This window comes from Anser brachyrhynchus (assembly GCF_964034855.1).
Source record: "Anser brachyrhynchus genome assembly, chromosome: 29".
Lineage (NCBI taxonomy): Eukaryota > Metazoa > Chordata > Aves > Anseriformes > Anatidae > Anser > Anser brachyrhynchus.
The window spans coordinates 2,253,955-2,276,352 of record NC_137722.1 but is presented as its reverse complement, the minus strand read 5'-3'; the positions used below and the strand labels follow the sequence as shown (position 1 = coordinate 2,276,352).

Here is a 22,398-nt window from a genome sequence, read left to right as displayed (position 1 = left end):
CTGCTGCCGGTTCAGGCTTGCACCGAGGCCGTTGTGCCCGGCACCCCGGGGCGAGGGTCCCCTCTGGGGCCAGCTGTGCTGGGGAGGGGGTGTCTGTGCCCCCCCCCGACCTGCTCCCCCCCCCCCTCCTCTCCGCAGCCCACCAATTTCACCAACCCCGTCTACGCCACGCTGTACATGGGTGCCCACAACAGCCGCAACTCGCTGGCCAGCACGGACGAGAAGCGGGAGCTGCTGTCGCGGGGCGCAGACGATGACCTGGCGGACCCCCTGGCGTAGGGGCGGCGCGGGGGGCGAGGGGCCGCTGCCGGCCTGGCACAGACACCCGTGGCGGGGGGCGGGGGGGTGGGCAGGGGGCGGGGGGGGGAGCCGAGAGCCACTGTATAAATGTACAAATGAAGGATTATTACTTTTCTATGTGAGCAGTATTATTACCTGTATATTCCCCAGTACCTGGCCGCAGCGCCTCTCGTTGCCAGATCCGGCTTTGGTTTATTTGAAATTTCTCGACATCGGGGCCCCCCACCCTCCCTTCCCCCGGCCCCCCCCCCCCCCCCCCGAGGGCCACGCCAGCGCTTCAGAGCGGGGACAGCGGGCTTGGCGCGAAGGTCGCGGGGACGGGGGACGGGGGCGGCCGAGGATGAGCTCGCGGGGCCACCGCCGCGAGGGCTGGCGGCGGACGGGGCAACCGCCGCAGGCGGCGAGGGCAGAGCGGGGGCCCGCGCCCACCCCGGCTCTCGGCTCCGGTCCCCCCACACCCGCAGCCCCCCTGAGACCCCCTCCTTGCCCCCCCCCAGCCTCTGCTGACCCTACAACCCCCCCCCCCACGCTGCTCCCCTTTCCCCCCTTTCTCTCCGCTGCTCCCCAGCACCCCGGCCCCTTCTGGCTCTGCCCGACTGTTACAGGGGGACGGGGACGAAGCCCCCCAGCCCCGCTGCGGCGCAGGGTCCCCCCCCTCGCTCTGGCACCGCCTCCCCCACCTCGCCTGCTCTCCAACATGCACATTTTTTAACAGGAAAAAGAGAAAAAAAAACAAAAAAAAACGAACGAAACATGGAAATGACCTAGCTTTTATAGTAGAAATAAATAAACGCATGTGGGGGGGGGGGGCGGGGAGCGACCCCATCCTTTTATTGGGGGGAAATGTTTTAATAATTTTTGCTGGATTACTTTACAACTAAACAAAACAGATATTGTTATAAATAAAATTTGTAAAAACTGACGCGCAGGCTCCTGGTCGGTGGGAATGGGGGGGGGGGGGACCGCGGGCGCATCCCGACGGGGTCGTGGCTGCCGGGGGGGGGGGGGGGGGGGGGAAGGGGGCTCGGGTGTGCCCCCCGCCGCTTTTGGAGGGGGGGGTCCCCCCGCTGCTGGGGGTGTCACGGCTCCCCGAGCCCCCCCCGCGGGGCGCTGCGCCCCCCCTGCTGCCGCCAGGTGGCGCCGCCGCCCTCGGGAACGGAGCTTGGGGGGGGTGGGGGGGGGGAGAAATCGGGGGGGCTGCGTGCCCCCCCCCGGCGTTTGCAGCCCCCTGTGCACGCGTTGCCCCCTACCCCACCTTATCCCCCCCCCCCCGCCTCCCCCCCCCGATCCTCGCGGATCCTTCAGCCCCCCCCGTGGGGGGAGCGGAGCGGGACAGAGGCGGCCGCGGCCCCCCCCGCCCCCCCCCGGCCCCCCCCCGGCTCCGCCGCTGCCTTTGAAGGCCCCGAGCCCCGCTGCGGGACCCGGCGCGGCCCGGCCCTCAGATCTATTTCCATCCCGGCTCTTTGTTCACTTATCGGCTCCTTGTATCTCCTCCAGAGGGTTTTTTTTTTTTTTCTCCCCCGTTCCCCCCCCCCCGCTTTTTTTCTTCTTTTTCTTCCAATTTAATAGGTATATTTATATATTCCGTAGCCCTTCGCCCGTCTCCCCTCGCCTTGCCCCTGCCCTTCCAGCTCTTAGGGCTGTTACCTGGGTGGGGGGGGGGGGGGGGCCCTGGGGGGGGGGGGGGGGGGGGGGGGGGCACAGCTCTGCATGAGACCCCTGGTGAGACTCCCGGGGGGGGCCCAGGGGAGGCTCCCGAGAGCAGGACAGGGGCTGGGGCCGGCCCCACGCAGCCCCCAGCCACCCCACACCCCCCATGGCCGGGGGGGGCGAGGCGGGGGGCGAAGGCAGCATCCAGGGGGACAGCACAGGGGCGCCGGGGGGGGGCTGCTGTGGGGTCACAGGAGGAGGTGGTGCCGGGGGGGGGGGGGTCTGAGGATGGACCTGAGGCAGGGCGAGGGCCTGGGAGCCCCGGTAGGGTGCTGGGTGCCCCCCGCCCAGGGCTGCTGTGGGGGCTGGCGAGGCTGGGGGGCTGCTACGGGGAACGTATGGGGCTGGCGGGGGGGGGGGGCTGCATGGGGCTGGGGGGGGGGGGGGGTGCATGGGGTGCTGCGAGCAAGGCCACGCAGGCTCAGGACCCTCTCGTGCCGCACCAGCGCTGCCCTCGCCTTTCTCTGGCGCTCGCCTTCATCCCGCTCCCTCTGCCGCTGTTCCTTGCTTCCCCGTTACCTTTTATTCGTTTTGTCTCCACACGTACACGCGTTCCTGCAATGTCCCCCCCCCCCCGGCAGCCTGTGCTTGCCCCCCAGCCCTGCTGGTACCGAAGCCCCCGCCGGCGGCTTCCCGGGGAAGACAAGGAGATAATAACGGTGCCAACAGCGAGCGCAGGGATAACGGGCAGCGGGAGCGCTGGGGGGGGGCCCTGCAGGGCTGGGGGGGGACCAGAACACCTGGCAGACCCTCTGTGGGCCTCGAGACCCCCAGAGCCTTGAGCACATGCGTGTGCACGTGTGCACCTGCATGCACACGCATGTACGTGTGTGCACCTGCATGCACGTGTGCACACGCACGCACATCTGTGCGGACACGCGTGCACCTGCACGCACATCTGTGTGGACAGGCGTGCACACGTGTGTAACTCTGCACGCACACGCGTGTTCAGCTGCAAGCACACGCGTGCACGCCTGCCTGCGCACACACACATGCATGCGACACGGGGCCTGTGTCCAGCCTGCAACGCTGGGGGGGTTTGCAAAGGCTGCGGGAGGGGGGGGCTTTGCACACTCGAGGGTGTGCACGGCCCGGGGTGGCCGTGTGCTGGCACCCCGGGGGTGCAGGGGGACACCTGGGGGCTGCCCCCCCCCCCCCCCCTCCCAACACACCCTCCCGTAAAGGGGGGGGGGGTCCCAATCCCCGCTGGGGGCTGTGGGGGGGGGGGGGGGAGAAGGGTAGGGGGGAGGTGGGCAGAAGGGAGGAGAGCAGGGGGGAGGTGGACAGGGGGGGTTATACACGACCCCCCCCTGCACCACCCCATGCAGTGACCCCCCCCGGAGAGCCGCTGGGGTGGGTTGGGGGGCACCGGAGCTGCTCCCCCCCCTCCCTCCCCCCCCCCCGGGGGCTGCTGCTGCTGCCGCCCCCCGGTGCCGGTGCCGGTGCCGGTGCCCCCCCCCCCCCACCTCCTCCCGGGGCCGGGGGGGGGTTGGTGGAGGTGGGGGGGGGGTGGAGGAGGTGGGGGGGGGGGCCGGGATTGGCGCTGCGCCGCCGAGGCGCCGCCCGGCCCCAGCAAGTCTCCAACTTTCTGCCCGCCGCCCCTCGCCGCCGCCGCCGCCCTCCCCGGAGCCCCGGCGAGCCCCGCGATGCTCCGGTGCCGCCTGCCCCTGCTCGGGCCCTGGCTGCTGCTGCAGGTACCGGGCGGAGAAGTTGCTGCCTCCGCCGGGGGGGGGGCAACCGGGAGATTGCCGGGGGGGGGGGGGGGGGCTTTAAGCGGGGGTGCGGGTGACGGGAGGGGGGGCGCGTGATGCTTGGGAGGGGGGGAAATTTTGGGGAGGGGGGTAAAATTCTTGGGGGGGGGGATTTTGGGGAGGGGGGGGAATTCTGGGGGGGGGGGGGTAAAATTTTGGGGAGGGGGAATGCTGGCGCCGGGGGGTGCAGTTCGGGCCGGGGGGGGGCGTGCGGTCACGGGAGGGGTCGGGCGGTCACCGGGATTCGGGATGGTTACGGGGGGGTTGGGGGGGGGGGCACGGCGGGGGGGTGCTGCAAGGAGGGGAATAAGAGAGTCGGGGGGGGGGGGGCACCGGGCACGGATCGCACATCGGGGGGGGGTCCGGCTCGCCCCAAGTTGCGGAGGGCTCGGGGCTGTCCCCGGACCCCGGGCGGAGTTAGGGCCGGGGGGGGGGGGGGTCGTGGGGGGGGGCAGCGGTCGGTCCCGCCGCCGTGCATCCCCCCCCCCCCCCCGCTGCAAAGCGCGGAAGGCGCCGTCTGGCAGGTGCGGGGGGGGGGGGCAGCGAGACACGCGAGACGGAGCCGGGCGTGAGCGTGGGGGCGGCCACGCGTGGGGGGGGGGGGGGGGGGTCGTGTCCGGCCCCCCCCAGCACGCCGTGGGGTGCTCATGGGGTGGCAGCGGGGCAGGATCTTGCAGCAGGGGGGAGGGATGAAGCCCCCCCCCCCCAGGGAGAGGGGGTGCAGGGGTCCCCCCCCAGGGACATCGCGGGGGGGGGGGGGGGGCGAGTGGTGACAGCACCCGCAGCAGGGACAGCTCGGTCCTGTCCCGCTCCAGCTGCTTCTCAGCCCCCACCTGTGCTGGATGGGGGGGGGGGGGGGCAAATTCCGCCCCCCCCCCCCCCCCCCCCCCCCCCCCCAGCTGGGGCACCTACCTCAGACTCTGCCCCTTTTCCTGGCTGAGGAGGGGCTGCAAATTCAGTGCCCCCCCCCCCCCCCCCCCCCAGTACCGCGATGCTTGCAGCGATGTCCCCTGTCCTGAGAACTGGGAGCCCCCCCCCCCCCCCGAAGCTGCTCACCCCTGGGTGCCCCCCCCCAGCACCCCCCTCTGCAGCCGGCCGTGCCCCCCCCCCCCCCCCCCCCCCGCCGCAGGGCTTGGGGCTCGAAGCCACCCCTGGATCCGGTGGTCGTGAACAGGGGAGGGGGGAGGGGGATTTGTGCCCCCCCCAGCCCTGCTTGGGGGGGGGGGACGGCGGGGACAGGCTGAGCGCCCAGCGGCTCCGATTTCCTGACACTCCATTTTTACTTTCTGTGTTTCATGAATAAAATCAAACGAGTCGATTCCCTCCCGGGAATTGGATGCACATCAGGGACCCCCCCCCCCAACACGCATAACCCTACCCCCCCCCCAGGCAAGGGCTCCTGCAACTTGTCTCTCGCTGGTGTGCTCTTTCCCTGCACGTATATAGATAGATAAATGTATAGAGAGAGCCATGTGTGTGTCTGCGTGTGGGGGTGGCTCTGTGTGACCCCCCCCCCCCCCCCCCCGTGTCCATCTAACGCAGAGCATCTGTCGGTGCTGGAGCTGCTTCAAGACAAATGGTTTTGTTTTGATGCAATCAGGAGCAGGGCGCTGCCCCTGTCCCCCCCCTCCCTGCCCACGAACACCAGAATGGGGCTGGGGGGTGGGGGGGGGATTAGGATGGGGGGGGGGGGGTGAGGTGTGGGGCCCTCCTCATGGGGTGGGTGCGCAGGTGTGGGAGCCTCTCGCCGCATGCGGAATAACCCGGGAGGCGCGCGAGCCCCCGGACCCTCGGCGCTGCGGGGGGGGGGGGGCGGGTTGCGACAAGGGGCTGGGGGCTGCGGGGTGCGTCCCCAGCCCGGAGGGCACGAGGCAAGGAGGTGCCCCCCCCCCACCCCTGCTGCCCTCTGGGCCCATTGGGGAGAAAGTTTTCAGCCCTCGCTGGGCATAGCGGGCGGCCTGGTGGGTGGGGGCCCTGCTTGTGCCACCCCCCCCCCCCCCCCCACGCTGCCACCCTGGAGCCCAGCACCCTGCATCTGCATTGGGGGGGGGGGGGGGCACAAGCATCTGCAGCCCCCTGGGGGTGGGGGGGGGGGCGCGTGGCGTTGGGGTGCGCTCGCTGCATACCTGGGGCACCCCCCAGCCCCGCTTCGGGTCTTCGTGAGCGCTCTTGTTGCAGGAAGGACGGACCCGGACCCCCGGGGTGCCCCCCCCTGACCCCCCCACCGTGTGCCTGTGTGTCCCTGCCGGGGGCCAGTCCGTCTGCATCTACCCACTGGGGTGGTGGCCGTGCTCGCCCAGCCTGGTGTGGGCCTGTCTCCGTGGGTTGTCCCCGTCCCCCCCCCCCCCCAAAGCCATGGCCCCCCCGGGGCTGCGTCCCTCCGGGATTCGCCTTCTCCTTCCCCCTGCCCGGGCGCAGGACGGGGCAGGTGGGAGCGCTGCCGCCCCGCACCCCCCAGGTCATCGTCCTCCTGCCACCTTTTTGGGGAAGCGCCTTCGTGTCCGTGCGCTGGATTGTTTTTTTTTTTCCGGGCGTTGGGCGTTAAATCTTTGGGGGGGCCCTCGGCAGTGGGAGAAACCGTGCGGGGCGGGCTGGGCAGAGCTCTCGGGTGCTTCCTGCGGCCGTCCTTGGGCTCCGGAAAGAAGCAGCCATCATTTTGCAGCGGAAAAGTGCCCGTCCGGCAGCCTCCCGGGGTGCCAGCCCCAGCTACAAACCCGTCTGTGGGCAGGGACAGGGATGTCGGGGACAGCTGGGACGCCCGGGTCCCCGCTCTGGCCGCCGGGGGGTAGCTGGGTGCCGGTGTCCCCGTGTCCCTGCCCGGCTACGTGCGCCCCGTTCCTTGGTTTCCCTCCTTCCCCATGAGCAGGGAGCTGCGAGGCACCTGGAGCGCCGCCGGCAGGATTTTTCCTTCCCGGGTTGACCCTCCCCATGAAAATCCTGCCTCGCGGAGCCGCGCCGGCAGCGAGGCGGGCGCAGGGGGTGCCAGCCGCTGGGAAGCTCACCCCGCTGCAGTCCCTTTCCCTTGCTGCCACCCGAGAGCTGTCACACGGCCACGGGGCTGTGGGCTGACAGATGGCCTTGCCGGTAAGCAGATGCCGCCAGCCCTTTTGGTGCAAGGACACCCCCAACCCCCCCCCCCCCATCGCTTATTAACGGGGAGAATTTCACCCTTTTGTGGCTCAGGGAAGCACTCCCCTTCCCCCCCCCCCCACCCCCCTTTCCTCCCTCCAGTTTGTTTCTTAAGCCAAAGGCAGCCGGATAGCAGGCTTCAGAGAGCACCTTTCCAAGTGGGGTAAGCGTGAGGCATCCCCCCCCCCCTTTAATTCTGGGGCTGTGTAGGGAAGAGCTTATGCAGGTGTTGCCGTTGGCGTCGAGCAGCCTGTGCTCGCGGTCCCCTCGCTTGCTGGGTGACTCACCCCTTCCCCAGCAGCCGCAGCATCAATTTTGGGGGGAGAATTTTGGGGAGGGCGTGAGACAGCTCTGGGGACGTGAACCTGGCCCCCCCCCCCCCCAGGTCCCCGCGGCTGCAGACGGCGGGGAGGGGGATGCAGGACCCTCCTGTCCCAGCGGGGCCGGGCACGGGGCTGCCGGCAGCTGCGGGGGGGGGGGTGGCACCGTTCCGACCAGGCGCTGGCACAGGGGGGAAGGTGCCGTAGTCCCCCCCCCGTGCCAGGAGTATTGGCCACGCGTGCTTTTGGCTGGTCCCGCTCGCACCCGGCACGGGCGTTTTTCCACCCAAAGTGCTGCCCCGTGCCTTGGCTTAGGACGCGGCCAGGGGCTTGGCTGAGACCCAGCAAACTCAATTCACCCCCAGCTCCAAGACACCGAGAGCCCCTCGCCGTGGCTGAGCGAGGACAGCCAGCGCTGGGACACCCCCGCTGCCCCCCCCCGGCTCGGGTCCGGGAGCCTCCTGCCCTGCTGCTGCCTCCCCTCTCCCTGCAGCCTCCGCAGCCCCATGTGAGGCTGGAGGACAAAAATGGGGACGGGGCAGGGGGACGGCGCCGGGGACCCTGAGAGCTGCAGGGGCCGGTGGCGCACGGCTCCGTGCGGCTCCCGCGGCTCCCCCGAGCCGACTGGCTTTGCAGCGGGTGTTGTGTGCTCAGCATGGCTGAGCTAATCTATCGCCAAACAAACACGCGCTGTTATTCCGAAAGAAGGTTTCCAAGCGACTCATTTCCCTTTTTTTAATAACTCTTCCCAGTGGTGCCCTTTGCACCCTGAGCTGGGAGATTCAATAAGGCTGGAGCCTGGAGCGTGGCGCTGCTCAGCCTCCTGCTGAGGGGGGGCCAGTAGCAGCTGGGGGGAGCGGCACCCTTGGGTGCCCCCCAGCCAGACCCATTCCTGTTCAGCTGCCTTGTTTTGGTTGAGGGCTCTGCTTTATTGCTTTCTTTCCCTACCCCCCCCCCCCACCTTGTTTCTCATTGCCACTCATCTGCAGGGTGCTGGCGCGGGAGCGGGGGGGCCTGAGCTGGGGCACCCACGGGCGCTTCCTGCCACAGCATCCCTCCCCGAACACCGCTGGCCTGCCGCTAATCACACCCGGACCAATTAACGCTCCCAGATTAATGACTTGTACCCCCACCCCCCAGCATCAACACCTCCCTGGGAGCTCATCCCAGGGCACCGAAGCCCCCACGGGTGGTGGCACAACTGGGGGGGGGGCAATGGCATGCCGAGACCCGGTGTGCCGAGACCCCGGCAGCGCCAGCCTCCTGCCCCCCCGCCTGCCCTGGCCGAGCTCCAGCATCTTTGAAGAGCTGCCTGGCTCAGCCTTCGCGCTCGGGCGCCGAAGGTAAATGGCCCAGGAAAGATGAAGCTTCCTCTCCAGCCGCTTGGATTGCTACTGAAGAAATAATCACGTCCCCGTGCCCGTGTTCCCCCCGCCCTCCCTGCTTTTTTTTTTTTCTTTCTTTTTTTTTTTTTTTTTCCTGATCACTGTTGCAAAAGGAAAGTCATTGTGGAAATGAGCGCCCAGCCTGCAGAAATGATCGGCTGCAAAGAGCCTGCGGGGACCCGCACTTGGAGTGGGATTAATTTTCCCCTCCCCAAATTAATCCTCCCCCCCCCCCCCGTCCCCAGCCCTTGTTCCTTGGGCAGGGGCTGCCTGCTGCCGCAGCCCGGTGTGCGGCAGCCTGCTCGCTGCTTTTGCCGTGGCTGGCGGCACGGGGGGCACGGGGCCTCCGAATTCTCCTCCGCCGATTCTCCTGGCACCGGCAGAGGCACCTCCAGCCTCGGCTCCCCACGGGGCGCGGCGACGCTTTGCATCCCTTCGCTTTATGCCCGCCTGAGGCCGACAGCCTGGGCAGGGCAGGGGGGGGTGGAAATCGGTCTGAATCCACCCCCGAGGGGCGCGGGGGGGTTCTCGGAGGACAGGGGGCTGCCCAGCGCCTTTGGGTGGGACCGCCCGAGGGTCTCCCCGCGGGTCGGAATCGACCGCTGGTACCCGGGAGGATGCGGAGGGGTGGGCGGCCGTGCCCTGCTGCTGCTCCTCCCAGGGAGAATAAATCCTGGGTGGCCCTGGGAAAGCGGCGGGTGGCGGACAGGGGGGCACCGAGCCCCCTCCCGTGTCGGCATCCCCACCAAGGGACCCTCGAGTTTGCCCCGCGCCACGCTGACCTTCGCGCAGGACCCGTCTCAATGGGGGGGGGGTGCGGAGCAGTGGGGGGAAGGGGCTGGAAATGCAATTTATGATCCCGCCTGATAAGATCTTATAAAATTTCCCGGGCACACTCGAAATTACATTTCCATAGCTCAGGAGAAGCGATCTCCTCGCACGCCGATACCTGCCACTTTTATGGCTACATTTATTGCAATAATAAAGCGAAATGGTGAGGCGAGGTGGGGGGGGGGAACAGGCCAGGGGGGAGGCAGCGGGGCAGAGCTGGGGGGCTGCGTCCCTGTGGGCCTGGGAGCCCTCTGCTTTGGGGGACGTGGGGGAAGCAGCCCCCTGAAAGGCCTCTCCCTCCCGCTGAAGAGCCAGGGCAGCTCCTGAGGGGTCAGGCAGGGCAGGAGCCAGGGAAAATGAGGGAGAGCCACGAGGGGGCACTGGGGCGTCCCGGCTGGGCCTCGCCGGCTCACCAGGGATGCTCAGATGACTGCCTCAGTTTCCCTGCGTGCCATCCCTACCGGCTGCCCACGCCCTTGCAACGTGCCCTGGTGCCTTGTTCCCCCTCCTGAGCCTTGGAAGCTTGTCCTGAGCCCCCGGTGCCATGTGCCTCCCCCCATACCCCCCAGTGCTGTCCGTGCCCCCCAGCACTGACCCCCTGCAGGGCAGCAGGGTGCCGTCTCCATCGCCTCTGAGCCCCTCGGCACTGCGGCTCCGTCCCTCCCCGCCACCCTCTCGCCAGCTCCTCGGTGAGCGGCCGCCTGCGCCCCCCTCTCCCCCCTTCCTGCTCCGTTTATCTCCTCATTTTCTCATTCTTTCTCTTTTCTTCCTTGAGTCCAATGAGTCACACAAGCCCTGAATCCTTTGCCTTGTGCCGTCTCCTCCCTTCTATTATATATTTTCCTTTGCTCTTAACAGCACTTTTCTTTTCCACCCGGGGGGAGGAGGAGGATGGGGGTGTACATTTTTCCCTTGTTCCCCCCCCCAGCCATATACCAGCTCCTGTCTCACCAAGAAGCCCTTAAAAATAATAAATAAATAAAACAGCAGCTGAGAAAAGAAAAGGCAGGAAACGAATGACAGGGAAAAGGAACCAAAACGAAAGAAAGAAGAAGAAGAGGGGAAAAAAAAAAAAAAAGTCCTACTCGGGCTATGAAATATTTATTAGCCAGCGCGTGCCGAGCGCGTTAATAAAGCCGCAGCATTTGCATATGTGTTCCGTCTGTGAGCGGAGAGGTGTCTGCTTGGGGGCGAGCGGAGAGGTGGCGGTGGGAGGCAGCCCTCTCCCGGCCCCGCGGGGCATCGGGCACGCTGCCGGCCCCGCGGGGCATCGGGCACCTTCGTCACCGGCTGCGGGGGTGAGGCCACCGCGGGCCACGTAGCGGGAGCTGGGCGCTGCCTCGGGGGTACCTGCAGCTGCAGCCAGGGTGGGTGGCGACAGCGGGGGCTTTGGCTCTGGGAGCTGCTCCGGGCTCTTTCCCCGGCGGTGAGCCCAGCGGCCTTCCTGCTGCCCGCGGGTCCTGCGCCCTGCGCCCTCCCGGCCAGGAATGCGGCAGAGGCCGGGGGACCGGTGGGGCCGTCAGCTGCATGCGCTGAGCTCATGTCCAGGACAGCTTGTCTACCATCGCTTTTCTTTGCAGGCGTGTGCTGGGATGTCCCCGCAAACCTGCCCAGTGCCCTGCAGCCCTCACCGATGTCCCCTCCCCATGCACACCCCGCTCGGCTGCGCACCCCTGCAGCCCCCTCTCACGCCATCCCGGTGCCCTTGAGCTCTGACCGCTGGCGGAGCAGCAGCCTCGAGCGCAGGCTCCTTCTTCCTCACCAGCAGGGACACGGAGCCGGGCTGGGTCTCGGCTTGCGGGGGGCAGCCCCCGGCTCCTGCCCACACCCCTGGCCCTAGCCTGGGGGGGTGCCAGCAGCAGGCTGACTCCTTGCCCTCCCACCGAGGAGCTGCCGCTGCACGTGGGCGCTCGCTGGCTGCCTTCTGCGCACCCACGAGGCTTGGGTGAGCCATGGCCACACGCTGGGGCACGCGGTGTGCGGCAACGTGACCGCTCTCACCCCGGGGGGCACACGAACGCACGCACCGAGGGGCGGTGGCTCGCTGGCAAAGCACAGCCGCAGAGCCTCACTGTGTGCATGCGTGTGTAACCGTGCACGTGTGCGCACAGAGACGCACCTAAGGGCGTGCAGGGCACGGGAGGCCGTTCGTGCACGCTCAGCAGGATGCGTGCACGCCAGCAGCCGCAGGCATTTGTTGCGCTCATCTACACCCTCGGCGCAGGTGCGCGCCGGGATGTGCTGGCGCCGGGAGACATCTTGACGCACACCTGTTGGCACCCACAGACGCGCGCAGCGCGCACAGACACGGGCACCCGCACGCCCCCTCTGCTCCCTCCCCGCCCGCAGCCGCTGGGTGTGCGTTGCACGCCCCGGCACACGCAGGTGCATGCTCGGGTGCCTCTCCGCAGCCCGGCAGAGCCTGCCGCTGCACCGCGGCACCCCGCCACCGCATTAGCACCCGCGCAGCGCCCGCGAGATAAATGGGAGCTGTCAGAAGCACCTTGTTTGCTGCTAACCTTTGGAAATGCCACACCGCCCCAGGCTGCGCCGCGCGGGGGGGGAGCGGGCCCGCAGGGATTGTCGCTCACCACCTCCAATTAATCTCTTTGCACTAACGAAGGCAGTAGGGTGACAGGGGGGGAAGACCAGCTTGACCCCGGGCCCGCAGGGAGAACTGGGGAGCCCGACCCACGGATCAGTGCCTGCTCAGCCGACGTCCCCCTGAGGCTGGGGTCAGGGTGGCCGCAGGGCTGTCAGAGAGGTCCAGGGCCACTGGGGTGGGAGCCTTTGCCTCGAGGTTGTACCCCATTAGACAGGGCCCCAATCTTGGGGTGCTGCTGCAGGGGCACTGGAGCTCATCCCCCCCCACCCCCCCGGTCTCCAGCAGCCCCCCCTGCACTGATCCGCTCCCCTCCGCCAAGGTGACCGCGTGTCTCAGGGGAGCAGCTGACGGCGCTGGGCTTTGCCAGCAAATGGGATGTGAGCGGCCATCACGGCCGGCCCTGACAAGCCAAATTGATGCCGGCACCGAGAGCCTTCCCGGTCCCTCCGCAGCCACCCCCAGCCCTTCCCGCATCCTTGCCCGCTTGCTTTTGCACATGTAGAACCCAACGCGGGGGCCTGCAGACACGTGGCGAATGCGCAGAAAAGTGCACGGGGGGCTCGGGCGCAGCAGCAGTGTGTAACGCCGTCGGCGGGTAACGAGCAGATGCAGTAGCACGCGCGTGAATAGCAGCGAAACCCAAGCGACCCCGAGCCACGTGCACGCGTGGCGTGCCGCAGCTGGGGCAGCCGTGGCGGGATGGGGCCCTTTCCCCGTCCCCCCTCCCCACCTACATCCATCCCAAAGGCTCGTGTGCACGTGTGTGCATGCTGAACCCCACCACTAACAAGCAGAAACATTAATATTTAAGGCGAGGTGTGCGTGGGACCTGCCCTGAATGCTGACAGTGCCGGCAGGGTGCAGAGGGGTGACCTTGGCTCCCCTCGGCCGCTGCTGTGGAAGATGCTCGCCGTGGCCCGGCTCTACCACAGCAGGCTCCGAGCCCCCCCAGCCCACTTTGCCCCCCCGGCCAGGGGAGCTGCACCAGAGGGACTGCGGGCGGAAGGGGTCTGCGCCGCGCTTGTGCCGCAATCGATAGCCCTGGCTGCGTCGGCAGTGGCAGCCCTGCTCTGCAATTCCCTTTCATCCCTGGCTCCCCCAACATCCCAGGTTCCTGGGGAGGGAATGGGGGCTTGGGGGGGGGGGGCGGTGGCAGCCTGGTCCCCACCTGGAGTGGCTGTGGGATGAGCTGGGGGGGCCCAGAATTTCCCCACCGCTTCCCATCACTTCCCTGTCCGCAGTGCATCTCCATCACGCCCCCATCCCCGTTATGCCATCCCCATCCGACCCCTCTCATTGAGGGGGTGAATTGGAAAGGGAAACTGAGGCAGGGGGAGGAGGCCTTGGTGGAGAGAACCCAGGCATCCTGGCTCTCAGCTCTAAATGGGAGGGGAGTGCAGAGCTGAGAAACCTCCAGAAGGGCTTGCGGGCCTTGGACTGTGCGTGGCTACGTGCGGGCCCCCACAGGGGCAGCCCCCGCGCTGCCCCTGGCCCCTCTCTGCAGGTGCAGGTGGGTTCGGGGCCATCCCTCCCCGCTGCGGAACGTCAGGTGCTGCCCCCCCGCCCCGTGCTCACTCCACGGTGATTGATTTTCCGCATGGCACAGGGAGGCCACTGTCCCCATGGGGCGACGCGGGGGCTCCCAGGGCTGATGGACAAGTGCTAGCAGGGGATTAACGGTGGGAGGGCAGCTGGGGTGGAGGGGAAGCGGGGTCCTGCTGGGGAAGCCGTGCCCACCCCGAAATGGCTCCCTGCCAGCTGGAGGGGGCTGGGGGCTGCCCTTCTCCCCCTCCCCCAGTTCCCTCTCCATCTCGCGGTCCTGCCGCGCTCCCTCCCTCTCTCCCCGGCTGGTAACGGCACCCGGCTTTGAAGCTGCGTTGAAATATAGATAAGGGCGAACGCGGCAGCCGTGCTCAAAGAGAGATTGGAGAGGGAGCCGGGGGGACGGCCGGGCCAAGCGGGGGCCTGCGGGGATGCTTGGCGCAGCCTCACACCGCAGTGCAACCCCTGCCCGCCCGGGCTCAGACCTCACAAACTCCTCTCCTGCCCTGCCCGCAGACCCAGGGCTCAGCACCCCGCGCCCGGGGCTCCCCTCACCCGGCTCCCCCCGCAGGGGCTCGTCCTGTGCCACGTCGGTCTGCGCTGCCCGCTCCTGGCAGCGTGGCGCGGGCGAGACCCGGCACGTCAGGGCAGATTTACGGGCTCAGCCTCAGCCCGGCACAAGCAGCAGGAAGGGGATCAGGCAGCGGAGCCAAGAGGTGGCAGCGCCCAGCCTGCGCCATCCTTCACGGTGGCCAGCAGAGACCTGACCGCATGCGCAGCCCCGGGTGGCTGCAGAGAGCGTGGGGACACCGGGGTCTCATCCCTCCCTGGCGGGGGCCCATGGGAGGTGCACACGAGGCGTGGGGCGGTGCTGAGCCATGCTGGTGGTGTTGCAGGACGCCGGTGCCAGGATGAGACCCCCAGCAGCCTCCCCCCCCCAACCTTAGCCCTTCCAGCTGGCGCCTCCGCTCGCTGTCCTCCTCCTCCCCACGTCCCCTTCGGGGAACAGGTCGCTGCCCAGATCAGAACCTGCCAGCGCAGCCCAGCACCTGCCAGCTCGCAGTGACAGTGATTGACGAGGCCGGGGCAGCCGGAGCAGCGTCGCGCGCTCCGGGAGCGGCTGGCAGGGCGCGAGGGGCACGCCGGGTGCCAAGCCAGGAGCAGCCAGCCTGAGGGACGCGGGGGATGTTCAGACACGGGAGATGCTCGGACATGGGACGTCGGAGACGGGGGCCCGGCGTAAGGAGGTGCCAGGTCGCTGCTTTGCTTTGCCATGGCAGGAGAGGTGCTGACCCTCCTCACCCTGCTGGGAGCCTGTGCCCGGGGCCCTGGTCCCGTGCTGGTGCTGGTGCAGGGATGTTTTAGCTCTAGCTTTTGCTCCCCCCCCCCCCCCTCCACTGCCCATCTTTTCTGCTTTAGGTGCAAGTTCCCTCCCCTGGCAGAATACAGAAAGTGCCCCCCCCCAGCAGGGCGAGGGGGACCTGCTTGTTCCTTACGTGTGCCCCTCTGCAAACAATGCACCCCACTCTTCGCCTGCGTCCGCCCCGGTGCAATTATCCTGGAGGGCGGAGCAGCCACTGAGCAGCCTGGCGGGAGTCTCTGTAATTTCAGCTGCAGATCAGAGGCGCTGGGTAATGCAATTAGGCTTCCCTGGCAGGCAGCGCGGGGCTCCGCTGCCTCCCCCTCTCTGTACATGCTGCTGCCCCTCATCCCCCTGTTTTAATAGGCTCAGATGTAGCGGGGCAGGCAATAACAAATCGCCCAGCGTCCTGCTTCTTCCCAGCGCAGGGACATGGGTGATGCTGGGGAATCAGTCCTGGTGTTGTGTGTCTGGTGACGGCTGGTGGCAGGGGGATGTGGGCAGCGGGAAGCCCTGCTCGGGCCTGGGCTCGGCTGGGGCATGGTGGACCGGAGGGGCCCTGGGAGCAGGATGGGTGCAGGAGGGATGCACAGTGCAGCAGAAGAGCACATTGTAGGAGGGATGCACGGTGCAGGAGGGATGCAGGGTGCAGGGGGGATGCAGGGTGCAGGGGGGATGCAGGGTGCAGGAGGGATGCACGGTGCAGGAGGGCATGGTGCAGGAGGAGGGCACAGTGCAGGAGGGATGCAGGGTGCAGGAGGGATGCATGGTGCAGGGGGGATGCACGGTGCAGGGGGGATGCACGGTGCAGGGGGGATGCACGGTGCAGGAGGGATGCACGGTGCAGGGGGGATGCAGGGTGCGGGAGGGATGCAGGGTGCAGGGGGGATGCAGGGTGCAGGAGGGATGCAGGGCGCAGGAGGGATGCACGGTGCAGGGGGGATGCAGGGTGCAGGAGGGATGCACGGTGCAGGAGGGATGCACGGTGCAGGAGGGATGCAGGGTGCAGGGGGGATGCATGGTGCAGGGGGGATGCACGGTGCAGGAAGGATGCACGGTGCAGGGGGGATGCACGTGTGGGGCCAGGCAGGAGGATGATGGAGGGGTGGCAGCACACACTCGTGCAGCCTCTGCCCTCTTTCCCCAGACCATGTGCGCTGAGGGCCACATCGCCAAGACCCTAGGGTACCTGGAGCTGGGCACCTCTGGCCTCCTCAAGGATGTCCCCTATGGCACCCTAAAGCCCCCGATGCTCGACCCCGGGCGGCTGATGCCGGCCGAGCTCCCCCGGGGCGCCGGGCAGCCCATCGGCGCGGCGCAGAGCCCCTGGGACTGGCAGAAGAACGGGACGGCCGGGGAGCTGCTGAGCCCCCGCGCCCGGCGCAAGCCCTCGCTCAAGTCCGGCCGCACCAAGAAGATCTTCGGCTGGGGCGACTTCTACTTCAACATCAAGACGCTCAAGTTCAGCCTGCTGGTGACGGGGAAGATCGTGGACCACATCAACGGGACCTTCAGCGTCTATTTCCGCCACAACTCCTCCAGCCTGGGCAACGTCTCGGTCAGCATCGTGCCCCCCTCCAAGGCGGTGGGCTTCGAGGTACTGGTGCCGGCGCCCCCGCCGCCCCCTCGCCTGCCCCCCCAGCAGAGCACCCTACCGGAGGGGCGCCCGGCCAAGGCCCTCAACTGCCACGTGGAGTACGAGAAGACCGACCGGGCGCGGAAGAACAAGCCCTGCCTCTACGACCCCTCCAAGGTGTGCTTCACCGAGCACACGCAGAGCCACGCCGCCTGGCTCTGCGCCAAGCCCTTCAAGGTCATCTGCATCTTCATCTCCTTCCTCAGCATCGACTACAAGCTGGTGCAGAAGGTCTGCCCCGACTCCAACTTCCAGCACGAGAAGCCCTACTTCGGCTGACGGCCGGCGAGCGCGGAGGCGGGTGCCCCCCCCCCGGGTAATCCGGGGGCTGCCTGCCCCCCCCCGGTCCCCCCTCCCCGTTCCCCACCGTGGCCGGGCTCAGCCCCGCGCGTGGGCTCTGTCCCGGCGGGTCCCGGGCTCGGTGCCCGCGTCTGGGGGCAGCCGGGCCGCGCGTACACGGTGACACCCCCGGGGGTCCCCAAGCTGGGGGGGGGGCAGCACCCCGAGACCCCCCCACCCCCAGACCCCCGCCCGCCGGGAGGGCCCTGCCCACCCCCTAAGCCCCCCAGGGGCCGTGGGGAGGGGGTTCGGGGGGGGGTCCCTGTCCCCCAGCCCGGCTCCGGAGGGGGCTTCTCCGGATTTTTTTTTTTTAAGAGAAAAATTAAAACGGAGAAAAAGAAAAAAGAAAGTAAAAAAAAATTAATAATTAAAAAAAAAAAAAAGCAAAATGACAAAAATAAAAAGGAAAAAATGGAAAAAGCCTCCGTGCGGCGTGCCGAGCGGCGGAGGGGGGGGGGAACGGGGGGGGGGGGGGGGACCGGTCCCGGGACCACCCCCCCGGCGGGAGGGGGCCCAGACCCCGGTTCCCGGCGTGCCCCGCGGTACCGGCAGCCCCTCGGTCCCGCCCCCCGGGGGGCGGGGCAGGGCCCGGGGACGGCACCGGGACCCGGCCGGGACCCGCCTGCAGCCGGCCGCGATGTGGCCTCTGCGCCTGGGCACGGTGAGTCGGGGGGGGGGGCACGGTGAGTCGGGGGGGGGGGGGCCGGTGCCCTCGGGGAGGTCCCGGTGCTCGAGGGGGGGCTCCTGATGGCCGGGCCCGGTGCTCGGGGGGGCGGGGGGGGGGGCAGTACAGGTGGGGGGCCCGGTGTCTGGGGTGGGGGGGGACCCGGTGCCGGGGGGGGGGGGCCCGGTGTTCACGGGGTTGCCGGTTTCCGCAGGGTGTCCCGGTGCTCGGGGGGGTCCCGGTGCTGGGGGGTGTCCCGGTGCTGGGGGGGGTCCCGGTGCTCGGGGGGGTCCCGGTGCTGGGGGGGTCCCGGTGCTGGGGGGGGGTCCTGGTGCACGTGGAGGTCCCGGTGCTGGGGGGGGGTCCCGGTGCTGGGGGGGGGTCCCGGTGCTGGGGGGGGTCCCGGTGCTCGGGGAGGTCCCGGTGCTGGGGGGGGTCCTGGTGCACGTGGAGGTCCCGGTGCTGGGGGGGGGGTCCCGGTGCTGGGGGGGGGTCCCGGTGCACGTGGAGGTCCCGGTGCCCGCCGGGGGGGTCCCGGTGCTGGGGGGGGTCCAGGTGCTTGCGGGGGTCCCGCTGCCCGCAGGGGGTCCGGCACGCCCCGCCCCCGTCTCCGCCCCCCGTTTGCATCTCGTCCCTTCCAGCCGTGCCCTTTACCCCCCCCCCACTGCCCCCTATTCCACCCCCGCCCCGTGCCCCCCCCCCCCTCCCGCCTCCCCCCCCCGCGACCTTCGCGTCCGTCCCAAAGTCCCGGGCCGCGGGGCCGACCCCGGGGGCAGCCGCCGGCCCTTGGCCCCTGCCCGACGGGGCGGTCCGGGGGCGGCTCCGCGCTGCGCCCCGCTGCGGGGGGGCCGCGGCCCGGCGGGTGATGCAATGGGGCGGCGGCGGTTACATCACCCGGCACCGGGACGGGGCCGCACACGTGCCTGGGGATCCCCCCCCCGGGCACGAAGCCGTCGGTGGGGAACGGGGATGGGGGTGCGCGGGGTCCCCACCCCCCCAGCACAGACACAGGGCTCCCCCAGGATCTGTGGGCTCCCCCCCCCCCCCAACCCCGGCTGACCCCGTGGCTCTGCCGGTTGCTGTTGCGCACCAAAGGGTCCTGGGCTCCCAGTCCCCTGGGGCTGGGGGTCCATCTGTCCTGGGGTCCATCTGTCCCGGGGTCCGTCTGTCCTGGTGGCCCCCCCCCATGCCACCAGGTACCCACGTGTACGCACGTGCAGCTCCCCTGCATGCGCCCTCGCGTACCCGCAGCAGGTTTTGGTGCCGTTGCTGCTGCCCCTTCACCGGAGCTGCTCCAGCTCTGCCTATGGGCTGGGGTAGCCCCGGGGGGGGGGGGTCCCACTTGCCCACACCCACCCTCTGGGGTGGCAGCGGGAGCCAGAGCACCGGGGTCCTGCTCCTCGTGCTGCTGCTCACAGCTCCGAGGGTGCTCGGGGGGTATCGGGGCCTGGCAGCTGCCCGTGAGGGGTGGCAACCTCTGAGCCCCCCCCGTCCCGCGCAGGCTCTGCAGCGATGCGCCCAGCTGGGTGCTGGCAGCTGGCGAGCGCAGCATGGCACGGCCGCGGCAGCAGCCGTCGGGCACCTGCCTGGCTGGACGGGGCAGGAGAGCCTTGCCGAGAGCGACCCCGAGATGTGGTCCCTGGTCCAGAAGGAGAAGGATCGGCAGTGCCGAGGGCTGGAGCTCATTGCCTCTGAGGTGGAGTAGGGGGTCTGAGGTGGGATAGGGGGCGCTGGGAGCGGGGGCGGCAGTGGTCCGTCTCCCGTGAGCTGTGGCACCCCGACTCTGAGCCTCTTCTTCCCCAGAATTTCTGCAGCCGGGCAGCGCTGGAGGCCCTGGGCTCCTGCCTCAACAACAAGTACTCGGAGGGATACCCGGGCAAGAGGTAAAGGGGGGGCGCGGGCTCTGGGCTTGGCCGGGGGGTGCTGGCAGCCTCAGGGGTCCCCCTGCAGTCGGGATTCAGCTGCAGGAAGGGTCACAGGGACCCCAGGGCCGGCAGGGGTGTACCAGAAGGGAAGCTCTCCTCTCCCCCAAGGTCCCCAGTGGGGTTTGCAGAGGGGGATACCCTATAATCACCTCCTTTTTCCCCCCCAGGTACTACGGGGGAGCAGAGGTGGTGGACCAGATCGAGCTGCTGTGCGAGCAGCGGGCTCTGGAGGCGTTTGACCTGGACCCTGCCCGCTGGGGCGTGAATGTTCAGCCCTACTCGGGGTCTCCGGCCAACTTCGCAGCCTACACAGCCCTGCTGCAGCCCCACGACCGCCTGATGGGGCTGGACCTGCCCGACGGGGGCCAGTAGGTGCCGGGGTGAGGCAGCCGGGAGTCTGCACCCCTTGGGGGGGTCCCAGCCTCATCCCGCACCTCTGCCTTCCCCCGCAGCCTCACGCACGGGTACATGTCAGATGTCAAGAGGATCTCGGCCACGTCCATCTTCTTTGAGTCGATGCCCTACAAGCTCGATGTGAGTCGGGGGGTGGCTGGCTGAGCCCCTGGGGTGCCCCAGCACCCCTGCCATCCCCTGTCCCGCTGCCCCCGTGTGCCGCGTCCTTGTGTTGTGCGATGCTCCGCGAGCTCTCGGCCACACCGTGCTCAGAGCTGCGAGGGGAGGTGTGTGTCTGTCATCCCTCTGCCTGTCCATCCCTTGCAGCCAGCCACGGGGCTGATCGACTACGACCAGCTGGAGGTGACGGCGCGGCTCTTCCGTCCTCGCCTTGTCATCGCTGGCACCAGTGCGTACGCCCGCCTCATCGACTACGCTCGCATGAAGAAGGTGCGGGGAAGCGGCGCGGCGCCGCGGGGACAGGAGCCCCTCGCTACCCGGGTGCAGGCGCACCGCGGGGATGGGGCCAGCCCCTGACTGCCACGTCCCCAGGTGTGCGAGGAGGTGAAGGCGTACCTGCTGGCGGACATGGCACACATCAGCGGGCTGGTGGCTGCCAAGGCCATCCCGTCGCCCTTTGAGCATGCGGACCTGGTGACCAGCACCACGCACAAGACCCTGCGTGGCGCCAGGTGAGGCCGCATCCCGCTGCCGTCCCCGGGAAGGCTCCAGCGCCCCGTGGGGGGTGCAAAGCAGAGTTTGATTTTCATGCTCTGTCTGGGGGCAGCCCCTGGACCTGGGGCAGGAGGGAGGACACCCGGCAGGCCCAGAGCAGCATGGTGACGGCGTTGGTGCTGCGCTGGTGCAGAGGGGCCCGGCTGTGCTGGGAGGAGCAGTGCCATGCTCTCTTGCCCACAGGTCAGGACTCATCTTCTATCGCAAGGGTGTGCGCTCGGTGGATAAGAAGACGGGCAAGGAGATGCTCTATGACCTGGAGGACAGGATCAACTTCGCCGTCTTCCCCTCCCTGCAAGGGGGGCCCCACAACCACGCCATCGCTGCCGTAGCTGTGGCCCTCAAGCAGGTCTGCGGGGGGAGGATCCAGGGCTGGGCTGGGCTGGGCCAGGCCCCGTGCTGATGGACGCGGTCTGTCCCCCCCAGGCCAGCTCTCCTGCGTTCCGCCAGTACTGCCAGCAGGTGCTGAGGAACGCCAAAGCCATGGCACAGGCGCTGCTGCAGCGCGGGTACACCCTGGTGTCAGGTAGTGCCTCCGTCCTGGCCGCAGGGGACAAGGGGAAGGGGGCTGAGGATGCGGGACAGGGCTCTGAAGGTGGCACAGAGGGAGGGGGGCTGCAGGGGACAGGGGCTGTCACCGTTCACCTTGTGTCCCTTGCTCCCCAGGTGGCACCGACAACCACCTGGTGCTGGTGGACCTGCGGCCCAAGGGCATCGATGGCGCCCGGGCCGAGCGAGTCCTGGAGCTCGTCTCCATCACGGCCAACAAGAACACGTGCCCGGGGGACAAGAGCGCGCTCACGCCGGGAGGGCTGCGCCTGGGTGAGGGACAGGCCTTGTTCTGGGAAGGAGATTCCTGCCCCCACCCAGCCCCTTCCCTGGGGAGGGGTCCCCAGGTTGTTGTCTCTCCAGGGTGTCTCCCTTCCCCTCCACCCCTCTTTGAGGACCCCTTATGGGAAGGGGCCTGGGACCACTTCAGGGACCTTGGGAGCACCTTGGTGGGTTTGGCTCCCGGTGGGTGTACCCCCTGGTGTAGCTCACAGCCCTGATGTGTCCCTAGGGGCCCCCGCGCTGACCTCCCGCCACTTCCGCGAGGAGGATTTCCAGAAAGTGGTGGGATTCATCGATGAAGGCATAGCGCTGGCCCTGGATGTCAAGAGCAAAACCAGTGAGTTAGCAGGGCCCTGGCTGTGGCTGCGAGTGGGCACCGCTCTCTTTGGGGCAGGATGGGGCTGCTGTGCCCCCCCATGCCCCTCTCACCTGCTCCCCGCTCTCCCTTCTGCACCCAGGCAAGCTCCAGGAGTTCAAGACCTTCTTGCTGCAGGATGCGGAGACGCAGCAGCGCTTGGCAGAGCTGCGCCAGCGCGTGGAGACCTTTGCTCGTGCCTTCCCCATGCCTGGCTTCAGTGACCGCTGAGGGGGGGCTCTTGCCCCTCCTGCCAGGCCTGGACTCAGGGGCGAGGGGGAGCCGAACCCATCCCATGCATTCCCTGCTCTCCTTCGTCCCCACCAGCACCTCTGGGGCTGGGCACCTCTTCTCCCTGGGTGCCCCCCCATCCTGCTCAGTGTTAGGGTCTAGAGACCAACCAACCCCCGTGGGGTGTGGGACGGGACCAATCCTGGCTCCAGCCTCCTCTCTTCTGCCCGAGGAAGTCTTGCAATTTTCCGTAGGGGAGGTTCGCTAATAAAAGTGGGGGCAGAGCCTGCCTGCCTGGAGGTGTGTGGGCTGCACTGAGCTGGGGCTGGAGACGGGGGGAGGATGCGGCCGATGGC

The 22,398-nt window shown here is 68.7% G+C and overlaps 3 protein-coding genes across 5 annotated transcripts in view; all 3 read left to right on the top strand.

Annotated features, from left to right (window-relative positions):
• Window positions 1-1,222, top strand: part of LRP1 (LDL receptor related protein 1) — an 89,607-nt gene extending 88,385 nt beyond the window's left edge. For all 3 annotated transcript variants that reach the window (XM_080570889.1, XM_080570888.1, XM_080570887.1), the window contains one exon: window positions 139-1,222. In XM_080570889.1, the coding sequence (XP_080427015.1) occupies window positions 139-279 (141 nt within the window). In that variant the 3' untranslated portion in view covers window positions 280-1,222. The remainder of the gene's footprint in view (window positions 1-138) is intronic.
• A 2,321-nt stretch (window positions 1,223-3,543) lies between these two features.
• Window positions 3,544-16,936, top strand: NXPH4 (neurexophilin 4). The gene is made up of 2 exons (XM_080570885.1): window positions 3,544-3,704; window positions 16,081-16,936. The coding sequence occupies exons 1-2, from the start codon at window positions 3,657-3,659 to the stop codon at window positions 16,846-16,848; spliced, it is 816 nt and encodes a 271-aa protein (XP_080427011.1). The 5' UTR covers window positions 3,544-3,656; the 3' UTR covers window positions 16,849-16,936.
• Window positions 16,937-17,425: 489 nt separating this feature from the next.
• SHMT2 (serine hydroxymethyltransferase 2) lies at window positions 17,426-22,341 on the top strand. The gene is made up of 12 exons (XM_080570884.1): window positions 17,426-17,569; window positions 19,074-19,268; window positions 19,376-19,455; window positions 19,665-19,865; window positions 19,950-20,031; window positions 20,218-20,340; window positions 20,443-20,582; window positions 20,809-20,974; window positions 21,052-21,151; window positions 21,292-21,447; window positions 21,686-21,793; window positions 21,915-22,341. Exons 1-12 carry the CDS (start codon window positions 17,546-17,548, stop codon window positions 22,040-22,042), a joined length of 1,503 nt encoding a protein of 500 aa, XP_080427010.1. The 5' UTR covers window positions 17,426-17,545; the 3' UTR covers window positions 22,043-22,341.
• Window positions 22,342-22,398: the final 57 nt, after the last annotated feature.

Coding starts and splice junctions, on each gene's coding strand:
- NXPH4 (XM_080570885.1), top strand. CDS start 3,657: ATGCTCCGGTGCCGCCTGCCCCTGCTCGGGCCCTGGCTGCTGCTGCAG. Junction 3,705..16,080: donor GGCCCTGGCTGCTGCTGCAG/GTACCGGGCGGA, acceptor CTCTTTCCCCAG/ACCATGTGCGCTGAGGGCCA.
- SHMT2 (XM_080570884.1), top strand. CDS start 17,546: ATGTGGCCTCTGCGCCTGGGCACG. Junction 20,341..20,442: donor ACTACGCTCGCATGAAGAAG/GTGCGGGGAAGC, acceptor CCACGTCCCCAG/GTGTGCGAGGAGGTGAAGGC. Junction 21,448..21,685: donor GCCGGGAGGGCTGCGCCTGG/GTGAGGGACAGG, acceptor ATGTGTCCCTAG/GGGCCCCCGCGCTGACCTCC.